The sequence below is a fragment of the Octodon degus genome, unplaced genomic scaffold (genome assembly GCF_000260255.1).
Source record: "Octodon degus isolate 3935 unplaced genomic scaffold, OctDeg1.0 scaffold00163, whole genome shotgun sequence".
Lineage (NCBI taxonomy): Eukaryota > Metazoa > Chordata > Mammalia > Rodentia > Octodontidae > Octodon > Octodon degus.
Window position 1 is genome coordinate 1,959,094 of NW_004524739.1, and position 13,220 is coordinate 1,972,313.

The 13,220-nt window shown below is 38.6% G+C and overlaps 1 protein-coding gene and 1 pseudogene across 7 annotated transcripts in view; both read right to left on the reverse strand.

Moving 5' to 3' along the window:
- The window catches only part of Eya3 (EYA transcriptional coactivator and phosphatase 3), a 104,857-nt gene that overhangs the window by 77,668 nt on the left and 13,969 nt on the right, over nucleotides 1-13,220 (reverse strand). For 6 of the 7 annotated variants that reach the window (XR_002818407.1, XM_004642878.2, XM_023702974.1 and 3 more), the window contains exon 2: nucleotides 10,960-11,060. Coding sequence is in view for 5 of the 7 variants with exons in the window: in XM_004642878.2 (XP_004642935.1) it covers nucleotides 10,960-10,992 (33 nt within the window). In the remaining 2 variants the exon portion in view is untranslated. Of the gene's footprint in view, nucleotides 1-1,673; nucleotides 1,760-10,959; nucleotides 11,061-13,220 lie in introns of those variants that run through there. The other variant, XM_004642881.3, reaches the window with a different exon arrangement.
- Nucleotides 1,431-1,859, reverse strand: LOC101566762 (annotated as a pseudogene).

The window sequence follows — 13,220 nt, forward strand, 5'->3', positions numbered from 1 at the left end:
AAGTTTTTTGGGCTGGGGAGATAGCTCAGTCGCTTAAGTACCTGCTTGGCAAACACAAGGTCCTGAGTTCAATCCCCTGTACAGCAAAAAAAAAAAAAAAATTTCATTATAAAGTTCCATTTATTTAAACAACTGCCAAATGTAAGTGAATAATACAGGAGTGAGCAATTAACTGAGAAATCAGAAGGAAAAAACCATTACTGTATTACAAAGCAGTATTTAGCGCAGCAAGTTTAGAGTAAGAGACACTGGTGCTTTCACAGATGCACTCAACAGCCAATACTATGTGTCAAAGAAGCAAAGAAAAAAGGAAAAAGCCAGGGGGCAGCCAGGGATAGAAGGCAGAGTATGAGAGCCTTTTATGCTATGTCCCCAAAGGTGCCATGGAAGTAAAAAAAATCTACATTAAAAATTGATATGAATTGCAATTTTTATAAAAGTCAAAAGGAAATGTTCTGCACAGGACAAAGGTACGCCTAAGCCACATCGTATCTGTACAAGGCCACTGAATGTCACAGATGTGAGAAATAAATGAAGCTTAATTCTACAGCAGACTGAGCAAAGATTTCCATTTGGTATTCTATAAACCCAAGACTGCAAACTGCTCTTATTACACAAAAATTTCAATGATAGAGTTTTGTGTAGGAACTTTTGTGCTTTGGGCTGGCACATTATATATTTTCTAATTTTTGAAATTAATGCAGACATTTGTGAAAAGTTGTGCAAAACTATTGTATTTACAAAAATGGCAGAGAAGTGAATTCAATAGTTGATGCACATGCATACTTTATTCACAGCTTACACAGAGAGCGCTCCAATGCTACAGAACTAAGAATAGGGGCTTCAATGGCAGCTGGTAAGCACCAAAGTCACAGTTACACCAAAAGGGCAAATACTGCCCAAGTAAAATGCTATTGTTAAAGTTAGAACAGGTTTAAGGCCATTCAAGTTTATGCAAATCTCTGAGTTCCCATCTTTGTGTCTGATTATGTGACCTTTCTTCTGACTTGTGGTATTAAACTTGTCTTACAAAATCTAAAAGGAAATACAGAAGAAATGATACAATAGAGGTTATGTTAAATAGGAGTGACATACAAAGTTACCACTAAGGTGAAGGGAGCCAAAACAAACTTGTAGAACTTGCATGTTACTCACTGGAACCAGCTCTACACTAAGGGTAGGTGATATACAGACTTATGTTCAAGTAGGTGACATGTGTCACTCAGTGTGTCCTTCCCATCAGTGCACTGGTGAACTACTCAGAACCTCTACACATGTCTAGGCCCTACAATGGCAGCGCTTACTACCGCTGCCTCCAAAGCTGTCAGTTTCAAATGACTTAGTGAGTGAAAGGAAATAAAAAGTGGGTAAGTAACAGATTAAGGAGGAATAAAGGAAATTATAAGATCCAAGCACTTTAGCTCTTTTAATCAGCCAGCCAGCTTGCTTGTGACAAGGGATGTTGTAGAAGGGTTTCTGTTGTAGAAGGTCCTGTGGAGTGGGAATGTGGTCACCAGTGACCTCAGTCTTATCTGGGTCGCAGTAGGCAATTGCTTGTTCTTCATCTTTGCCTAGCCATGTTGTAATCCCCAGAATCAAAATATTTTTGCTCTTTCTGCAATCGTTTCCTTAAAAATTTGGAACCTCCGGGCTTCTGTCCCAGGTGAGCATACCTTGCTTTTAGCTTTGCTTCTTCAGTTTTCTCTGGGCTGGTCACTTTATCTTCCATTTCTCTCTGTTCCTTGGCCAACACCACCTCTGGGACCTCAGCGGACATCATGCTCCCTCTGCGGACCAGGCGCCAGAGGAGGAGTGCAGACAGGGGGCCATCACTGCCCCCTACCTGTGCCGGGCTACCGCCTCGGAAGTGGCTGCTGCCTGGGATGCTGCACCCCCACCTCACCAACCTAAATTTTTTAAAAATCTTTTATTTATTTATTTATTTATTTATTTATTTATTTATTTATTTATTTAGTAGAGTCTTACTACGCAGTTTGGACTCATAGTGATCCTCCTGTCTCAGCCTCCCCAACACTGGGATCACAGGCATGTGACACCATGCCCAGTTTTGGCATGCTGTGTACTTGGCAGGCAGGAGCTTAGACCCACCAAGCTATCTCCTCAGCCCATCATTTACTTAATTTTTTAAAAAAAATCTCTTCTGTACACAGGACAATGAACTGGCATTCTTTAGTCAAAAATACCACAAGGTCAAAAAAAAAAAAAAAAAAAAAAAAAAAGACTTCTGTGGAGAGGTATCTTTTTTTTTTTTGTGGAACTGGGGATTGAACTCAGGCCCTTGCGCTTGCCAGGGAAGTGCTTATTTCACGGAGCCGTCTCTCCAGCTCTGAGAGGCACTTTTAATAAGTGATACTAATAGGCCCATACTTCACTACTAATAATTTTTTAAAGAATCGCTCAGCTACAAGGGCCAAATAGCTCAGTGGATTAAAGTGCCTACAAGCAGGCACAGGGGCCAGGGGTTCAAGCCCCAAGCCTGCTGTGCCAGCCCCACCCCTGGAGCGCACTGAGACTGGATGTGGTGGCGTGTGCCTGTGATCCCAGCTCTTGGGAGGCTGTAAACAGGCGGCTCACTACGAGTCCAATCTCATAGTGAGACTCTGAACACCCTGCAGACCTTCCCTAAAATACAATCACTCAGTTACAAATGATTTTGTTGGGGCTGGGAATTTGGCTCAGCAGTAGAATGCTTGCCTAGCAAGCTAGAAGCCCTGGGCCATCACCTCAGTACCAAAAACAAAAAATAAACCTCCCCTACAAATTATTTTGTTATATATAAGCAATCTTTCAAACACGTAAGGTCTATGTATAGGTTTGGGGATCCACTTTGATGATTATGTTGCTTCTACTTGAAAAGGAGAGAATGAAGCAGTGGTGACAAATCTACAGCACACATGCTGCAGTGAGCTATTTGTACCATTAAAAATTCTAAAAGGTTCACCATCACTAGTATGAAGAGTAGCACTGAAATAAGAATGGAAAAGTTAGGGGATGGCAGTATAGTTCAGTAAAGCACCTGCTTAGCATGTTGAAAGAGCTGGGTTCCATCCTCAGCAGCACAAGAAAAAAAAAAAAAAAAAAACCCAGAAAACTAAACTTTACCCTGCAATTTACTGAAGAAGTAACACTATTATCCTTTGATGCTTTAAAATATTGCTGGGCATAGTGGTGTACCCTGCCTATAATCCTAGCTATTTGAGAGGCTAAAGCAGGAAGAGCTCAGGTTTGTGGCCAACCTGGGTAATATGAGACCATGTCTCAAAAATAAACAAAATAAAACATTTTTCAAGATCCAGTGTCACATAGATACTTGATACATTAATACCCTAAAACTGCAAGCTATCAATTACTAGCTCCTGATGACTGATAGTCATATCCTTTTCTAAGTATCCACAAACATCTATCCAATAATTTTTTTAAATATTGTTATTAATCAGCATTAAGATAGCATAAATCTACAGTTTCTACTACCTAATTCCTCCCTGCTATCACCCTTGAATATAAAGCAAAACAAACACAACACTACAATATTTCAAGTGCTTCTCTCATTCTCTATGATTTTTCAGAAATACTGAATACTGGCTTGGTAATGTTTTATGTCTACAGTATAAAAATTATGAGTGTGAAAAATTGGAACTCAGCTAAGGCAACTTACATACTTATAAATGAAAATAAAGGGGGGCTGGTGAGATGGCTCAGTGGTCTAAAGTACCTACTTAGAACAAGCTTAGCAAAGCACAGAGACCACAGTTCAATCCCCCAGCACCACATGCCAGCCAGCCCTGCCCCCTGGTGGGCTGAGCTGGCCACACACACACACACACACACACACACACACACACACAAATAAATTAATTAATTAAAAAAAAAAAAAAAAGAAAGAAAAGGGGCCAGGGAGATGGCTCAGTGGAATAAGCGCTTCCCTGGCAAGCGCAAGGGTCTGAGTTCAATCCCCGGTTCTGCCAAAAAAAAAAAAAAAAAAAAAAAAGAAAGTAAAATCTTTTCAGAGGGTGGAGGTTTCTGAGACAGGGTCTATGCATTTCAGGATGGAATTCACAGCAATCCTCCTGTCTCAGTCTTCCACGTGCTGGGATTACTGATGTGCATGAGCACACCCACCTAAAATGTTTTTAAATATTCAAATATACTTTTTTATAGTTTATAAATGATGCCCCTTGACAAAGAAGAAATTCTGATATTGAGCACAGTGCTGCATACCTGTAATCCCAGCTTCTTCAGCTGGGATCCTCCTAAGGTAGGAGGATCTTAAATTCAAGCAGTCTGGGCACCTTAGTGACTTACTAAGACCCTGTCTCAAAAACTTAAAAAATAATATGTTAAAAGGTTTGGCGATGTAGCTTAGTGTAAAAGCTCTGGGTTTAATCACCAGCATAGAGGGGGGTAAAACTTCCAGTCACTGTCTTTGCCACATGTTCCATTTCTTTCTTTTTTTAACCCTAAGCCAAAAAGATCCTTTTTCTTTCCCTTCTTTTCCTTTTGCAGTACTGGGGACTCAATCTAGGACCTTGTCCTGGGCCATATTCCAATTTGCAACCTACTGCCTCAACCTCTCAGAATGCTGGGGTTATAGGCATGTCCTACCACATCCAGCTAAGGGTCCTCTTTGATGTTCTCAAGAATGTTTCTGAAGCTTCATCCCCTTTCATTTGTAGCTTAGACTATACTTTGTCTATAATCACGGTACTACTTATTTGTCTGTAGTATAACTGGGCCCTCTTTTTATAGGTTAAATTCAACCTGGGAACGACCTGGTGCATGTCTATGATCCCATAACTCTGGGAGGCTCAGGCAGGAGGATTCCAAATCCAAGCCTACCCTGGGTAACTTAGTGAGACCCTGAAGGAAAAAAAAAAAAAAAAAGGAGGCGGGGTTGGGAATATAGCTTAGTGCAAAAGCCCTAGGTTCAATCTCCAGTACTGGGGGAAAAATAAAGTTAAACACATTTCCAAGCACAGTGATGCAGACCTGTAATCTAAGCAGAGATTACAAACAAGCTGGCACTCAGGATACTAATCTTAGGAGGCTGAAGCAGGATTACAAGTTTAAGGTAAGCCTGGGCAATTAAGCAAGACTATCTCAAAAATCAAAAAGGGCTACGGATACAGCTCTATTGTAGCAGTTCCCTGGGTTCAATCCCTAGTACCACACACACATACATTAAATATAAAAGGCATACATACATGATTTACTATTTTTTAAAATCCTAACCATATGCAAATAAAATAATCAGTATTGAGTGTATAACCTTCCAAGAACTTTTCCTATACATTTATGTCCTTTTTAACTTTTGAGACAGGGTCTTGCTGAGTCACTAGATTGCCCAGACTAGAACTGAACTTTTAACTTTTGTGTGTCAGCCTCCCAGAGTAATGGCACTGTAGACATCTGACTCCACATCCAGCACATTTACATCCTTTTATAACTTGAAATAAAGTGGCCACAAAGGAGTTTGTAGAAACTTTAAAGGAGCTTTTTAATGAAGAGTCTCAGTTAATGCCTCTTACCCTCAAAGCAAGTCAGGTCAGTGTTCTCTTTTGCACTTCAAAAAGAGTTCCAGTTTGGACAACAATATAAGCTCCACATAAGCTATGTGATCTTATCTTTCAGAGTAGTTAAAGATGAAGCCTGGCACACAAAGGACTACATGACTGGTCTTTTTTTTTTGTGGAACTGGGGATTGAACTCCAGACCTCGTGCTTACCAGGCAGGTGCTTATGCTGCTGAGCTATCTCCGCGGCCCCTAAGACTGTGTGATTTAAGTCCAATAATTCTTTATTGCAGAGAATTGTTTCTGATGACAGCAGGATGAGGGTTGGGTAGCAGTAAAGGGAAAGTAAGGTTAAAATTTATGTTTCATCATGATGGTGATCTGAATGTAATCTTTAGGTAAAACAAGCAAGTAGCAGAGAAATGAGAAAAGATAATCAATAAGAGCAAATAAGCTGGCACTCAGGACACTAACGCAGGCCTGTCTCGAGTTTAAAACCAGCCTGGCCACGTAGGTGAATTTAAAGGGCAGCCTGCACTACATGGCAAGACCCTGCCTCCAAAAAAATAAAAAGAAAAAAGAAAAAAAAGAAAAAGGAAAAGGAACAAGAAACTATTAATAATATTTTTTCCCAAGTATAAACAGTAAGGTTAAACAAATTCTTGGTTTGTTGACCTTCAGCTTGAGATAGAGCTATTCTTTCCACAGCCTGAGACAAGTTGTTTTTGTCTTTAACATGGGACATTTTCTTTTTTGACATTTTCTATTCTTTTGCTTATTTTTATTTTTATTTTTTTTTCAGAACCGGGGATTGAACTGAAGCCCTTGCACTTGCCACGGAAGCACTTATTCTACTGAGCCATCACCCCAGCCCCTTTCTATTCTTTTGTATCGTTTGTTTCTGAAAGAAGGTCTCTCTAGGTTGTTCAAGCTGATCTTGGACTCACATTACCTCAGGCTGGCCTCAAATTTATGGTAAATCTCCCGCCTCAGCCTCTCAAATCCTGGGATTATAGGTGTGTGTCCCCACACCCAGACACCATTTTCTACTATGTATTTTTGTTGTTGTTTGGTCTTTTTTTTTTTTTTTTTTATTACTTTCCACAAAGCTTTATTCCAGAGGGGCTCAGTTTTTCTTGGCAGCTGTCAGCACGTTGCTCAGCTCCTCATGCTTCCTGTGTGTGTCCCCACCCTTTTCTTGATGAACTTGAGGACGCATTTGTCCTTGGAGACTTTGAGCAGCTCAGTAGGGGGCAAAATCACACACCTCCCGGTTCATGTCCCACATGAACTTGGTGTGTTTGGTGAGGCATACACAATGGAAGCCGTGCCTTGGTTTGCTCACATTCTTAAGTCACCTTGTGGCCCTTGTTGAGGCCTACAGCCATGGGAAAGTGGAGGGCCATGGCTACTGTTCTTCGATGACTGCTGGGGCCGAAGGGGGTTTTGTTGTTGTTTTGGGAAGGAGGTCTTTCTGTTTATTTTTTGAAATAGGGACTTGCTATGTAGTTCAAGGTGGTCTTGAACTTGCTCTGTTGCCTGGACTAGTCACAAACAGCAATCCTTAAGAAGACTCAGTCAGTGCTGGGATTAAAGGTATATATCACCACACCCAGCCTATTCTGTTCTATGCTATTTATTGCTGGGACAGGATCTCACTAAGTAACCCAGACTGGCCTTAAGCTCACTATATAGTCTAGGCTAGCTTCATGCTTGTGCCACTTCTCCTGCTTCAGCTTCCCAAGTACTGAGATTACAGGCATATTCCATCATGATCAGCTCTATTCTATTTTTAATAAATGTTGTTAATAAATGTTGTTTTCTTTTTTTTATGTTGTGTTTTCTTCAGATTCTATTTTTGTCTATTTGACATCCATTATCTACAGGATAAAAGTAAAAGCCAACATCTTCTCTGTGATCCAAAGACTACAGTCTGAACCACTTCTTCTACCTCATTCTCATATACCAATCCCCAATTTCTCCAGCCTTAAATCAACCCAGACAATAGGGAACAGGTTGCAGGTCACAAGGCCTGTTTAAATTATTTAAAATAGCCACTATGTTCTGTCTTGCCTTTCCTGTGGCCCACATCCTCCCTTGGTTCCTTTCTACTTCCTGACAGACTCCTATTTCTAGGGAAACTGTAATGTCAAACTTTTCTTTCAAAGGTACTGATCTTTCCATGCTATCAATAATACAGTCACTTTTATAAATCCAGACCTGGGCACAAATCAATAAGGAAGACAATGCTCCAGGGTGATAACCATTTACACATATGGCAGCAGAACATCGGGTTTTAGGACTGGCCAAATAGTTCAGTGGATTAAATTGCCTGCTTAGGCAGACGCAGGGGCTGGGTTTTGATTCCAGGCCTGCTGTGCTGGACCCGCCCCCAGGGCATGCTGAGGCAGCGACTGAGACTGGGCGTGGTTGCCCGTGCCTGTAATCCCAGCTCATGGAAGGTTGAACACACATTGATCACTACGAGTCCGATTTATGTGGTGAGACCCTGTAGGCTCTGTACTAAAATACAAAAAATAAAAAATAAAAAATTGGGTTTTAAGTGCTTCAATATCTTACCTTCCTCTGAAGTAACAAGTTCTGCAGATCATGTTACAGGACTTTAACAGAATGGTAAGAAAATGAGGCAGAAGAGAAAAGATGACCTGTCAGCAAGTCAGCCTCACAACTCCCAATACCTTAAATAGGTAGGGAGTAAGTAACAATTCCTATTTCAATACTTGTCAACAACTATATAAGTCTTTTGAAAATGAGTAGACTTCTGTCTTACATTGAACACTCAATGATATAATTTTCCCTGGAACATTTAGAGCTTATAATTCAGTTGCTTGCTCCAAAGGTGTATATACTATATACAAATACACTGCTTAGGATATATATATTTTTTAACTTAACCACTTACCTAATTACTGTCCCAGTGATCACTTCAGGAGTACATATAATAAAATTATTACTGTCTCAAAGATAGGGGCTTACATTTTAAATGTTTTACAAAGTCTTTCTACTAGTTATGTCTTACTGTTATTACACTTACCTCAACCAAGAGGGATTAAAGAATAATGGCAAAGTAATTATCAATGAATGACTCATTATTTTTGGAACTGAGAATTGAACTTGGAACCTTGTGCTTGCCAGGCAGGTGTCATGCTGCTGAGCTATACCTTGGCCACTTACAATTCTTAACATAAAGAAAAATATTAAAAATATTAAAAGATGTCATTATTAAATGAAAGCTCTATTCGTTCTTTTGTGATATAAAGACCACATGTAGAATCCTGGTATGGTGAAACAGGCTCGCAACTTCAACACTCTGAAAGGTTGAGGTGAAAGGTGAAAGGATGGTGAATTCAAGCCTAGCCGAAGTAGCTTAGCAAGACTCATCTCAGAATTTAAAGTCTGGGTCAGGTTGCTGCTGGGGTTAAGAATACATCCGTAAAACATACATACATACATACACACACACACACACACACACACACACACACACACTATTATTATCTGCTTTAAAATTTTTCCAGGTCTGTTTTTCATAATGATAATCACTATGTATTCTCTCTCTCTCTCTTTTTTTTTTTTAAAATTTATTTATTTATGTGTGTGTGTGTGTGTGTGTGTGTGTGTGGCCAGCTCAGCCCACCAGGGGGCGGGGCTGGCTGGCATGTGGTGCTGGGGGATTGAACCGTGGTCCCTGTGCTTTGCTAAGCTTGTTCCAAGTAGGTGCTTTAGACCACTGAGCCATCTCACCAGCCCTGTATTCTCTCTTAATATGAAATCCAAGAGGCCCACTTGAACTAGTATTTATCTAATTTTAGAATACAGGAAAAAGACCCTTAGCTGGGCATGGTGGCACAGCCTGTAACTACAGCTACTAAGAGGCTAAGGCAGGAAGACTACAAGTGTGAGGCCAGACTGGACAATTGGACAACATAATATGATATGTCTCAAATAAAAATTAAATTTAAAAAAGGGCCAAGGGTGTAAAGCACTTGTATAACCATGTGCAAAGCCTTGAGGCTATCCCCTATACTGTTAAAAAAAAAAAAAAAAAAAGAAGAGAGACCCTTTAACATAAAAATTATCTTATTTTCATATACAGACACTATTACTTCCAGTTTTTCAATGGTAAGTATCAAAAGAAAGTCATGACTGCCTGGCAAATACTAGGTCCTGAGTTCAAGCCCTGGTACAGCGAACGAAGAAAAAGAAAGTCATGAAAAGAAGGGCTGGACAGGGGCTGGAGAGATGGCTCAGTGGTCTAAAGCACCTACTTAGAACAAGCTTAGCAAAGCACAGGGACCACAGTTCAATCCCCCAGCACCACATGCCAGCCAGCCCCGCCCCCTGGTGGGCTGAGCTGGCTACACACACACACACACACACACACACACACACAAAAAAATAAAAATAAAAATTAAAAAAAAAAAAAGAAGAAGGGCTGGACAGATAGCTCAGTGGACTAAAGCACCTGCTTAGGTAAGAGTGCAGCAGTTGAAATTTGGGGTTTGATCCCCAGTATGCTGTGCTGGCCCCACCCCCAGGAAAGGCTGAGACGTGATTGAGATGGCATGGTGGTGCACGCCTATAATCCCAGCACTTGGGAGGCTGAAAACAGGAGTATCACTCTGAGTCATATCTACATAGTGAGACCCTGGAAACCCCTTCACTAAATACATCAAAAAATAAAAAGACATGAAAAGAAAGCTGTGGCAAGGCAATAAACCTGTATCACCTAGAGACATTTATATGTTATCTATTAAACTTAACAAACATGAAGTCAATTTAGTCTCTAGGATCTTTTAAGAATTAGATGGTCGTCAAACAGTTTCCTCACTATGTTTTAAGAAATTAAGTCAATCAAAGAAATTAAGATAAAAATGAGACAAAATTTTATGGTAGAAATTGTGATACACTATGTGACTGGAAATCTCTTTTAGAAAACAGAAGAGATCTTGAACTCAGGCCCTTGCACTTGCCAGAGAAGCACTTATTCCACTGAGCCATCTCCCCAGCTCCCAGAAGAGATCTTTTATTTTTTAAAAATTGCAACACTAGTCACTGATTATTTATTTGTTTTTGCAGTACCAGGGATTGAACTCAGGACCCTGTGCTTGCCAGGCAGGCACTTATTCTATTGACCTATCTCCCTGGACTAGTCACTGATTTTTTTACATAACATTTCCAAATACAACATTCACTGTGTAATGCTGAATTTTCTAAACAGACTCCTTAGCATCAAGTTAACTAAATATGAGTTTAAGAACATAAAACATTGTTCTTTTAGAGGAACACTATTAAGAAGTCTTATTTTCATTCCTAACTTAGAACTTATAAGTACATACAATTAATATTTAAAATCTCATAAAATTAGTTTTTTCTATAATCATTAAATTATTAAAGGAAACACTTACAGGTTGCTCTGGTAAATCTTGTTCTTCTTCCATGGAGACCACTATTACTTTATTACACCTATGGGACTGGATTCTGAGTCTTGTTGTGCAGTCTTCACAATCTGTTTAAGACAGGAGGATGCAAAGCTTTATATACCCTTAAAACATAATCATTGAGGTCATCAGAGAATAATTTTTAAATATTTTGCTACACCAAGCTTTTTATGCTAGTTCAAATCTCAAAATCTCAAACTTGCACGTGGCTTTTGAAAAGTGACATGCTGCACCATGTCAAGAAAGGAGTACACAGTGACTTTTATAATACCTTGCAAAAGCCAACACGTGGAACCACTTCTGCTGGTTACTATAGTGCCTAATGCATTAAACATTTTACAGTGACAGCCATGTGCAGATAATAAAACAGAAAATACTTTGCGGATTAGAGTTACATTTAAAATGACAGAGACTGGCCTAGCCAGTCAGTAAGTTATGATAACATCTAACCTGTTTTAATGTGGAACATTTATATAACTGTTACAAAGACACACAGAATCACTTTAAATAGGACAAACTAGAATGTCAATGAACTACATTCACAACCGTCTATATATAAGCAATTTAAAGGGAAATGCAATTCTTCAGGATTTTAAAAGAAAAATAAGTGAAATGAAACATTATATATTAGAATTAAGGAAAAGTAATCATATAAATCTAGGCCCCAGTTTAATTCTGAAATAAGCTTCCACTAAATATACTACTCAGTCAAATTAAGCAAAATATTCTTCTTCTTAGCCCCCATTCTTCCTACCCAGATTTTTGAACAAAAAAAGAAAAATAGTATATGCTAAGCCTCACATTTACTTGTTTGATACCTGTTCTATTCTCTGCTGGAAGGAGACAGATAAAGAAATTTTAAAAATAAAAAAATTTCATTTTTATTTAAAAAAATGATACCGGTTCTTTTCCCCAGCAGATAGGACTGCTTATGCCATTAGAGTCACACCTGTGTACATTTCTTCTGCCAACTATTATACCCAACTTAACATATGAGTATAAAGCTTAGGTATAAAATCTCACTGGAAAAACAATGAAAACAGATAAATAATATGAATAGGAAAACAAAAAATTTCAACTGTGCAAGTACTACTACTACATACTTCTATTACTGTTTTGGTGCAATACATTTTATTTTAGAGCCATACTCCAGTATGGAGAAAACACATGTAAGGAAAACAATTTGATGTAAAACTCTGACAGATAACAAAGCCTTGCTCCATTGTCCTGATCTATATGTCAAAAGAAAAAAAAAGTTTAAAGATCAGAAGCATTTGCTGCTCAACGCATTCACATGTAGCTCATACAAAGCCTCAAAAGATGAGTTCTCCTAAGACACAATGCAGGTAACTAGTGTTGCAAAATTACAAGAGGCAAACACTTACGCTCACAGGCACTTAGTTTTGGTCAAATCAGAAAAGTACAGTCAATGTGACCATGAAACTGACTCACAATTGTGAAAAAGGTAAAAACTATTTTTTGTTTTACTAGTTTATATTTTAGTAATTGAAATGTGTAAGATTATAGTACTGCCTAAATATATGTTATGTACATATATAATTTTAACCTATAAACAACAGCAAAATAGGACCACATCATTAGGAAATGTAATTCTCTTTAATAACTCATTTGAGAATTTTTGTGAACCAACTCTTACCAACACAAAAAGTAGTAACATTCTGTTTTCTTCCATTAAGGGGCACGAATGCTGCACTGCAACTCATGTACAGTCTTAGAGGAGAAAGGATTTCCTTTAAGTATTTTGCTCAATTTGACTGAGTAGTAAATTTAGTGGAAGCTTATTTCAGAATTAAACTGGGGCCTAGCTTTACATTACTTTTCCTAAGTTCTAATATTTAAAAGAAATTGAAAAAAAGGGATACTTAATAATGTGCTTTAATTTTGTTTTTAAACACAAAAACTAATTTTAAAAATCTGAACAAAAATTTTAAAACAAAATATTTTATAGGTCAAAAAGGGTCACAGGTTTTAAAAAGCAAGGAATACTATCTGAATAGTAAGGACACTAATGTTCAAGTTACATAAAACTAAATAATAAAAGCTTAATTTATGACTGGTATAGTGAAGAGCACATATAATAATGCCAGCTACTCAAGAGGCTGAGGCAGAGAAATGAGAAAGTCTGATGCCAGCCTGGACAACATACTGAAACTCATCTCAAAATTTAAAAAGAAAATGCTTGAGAATATAACTCAGAGACCCCTGAT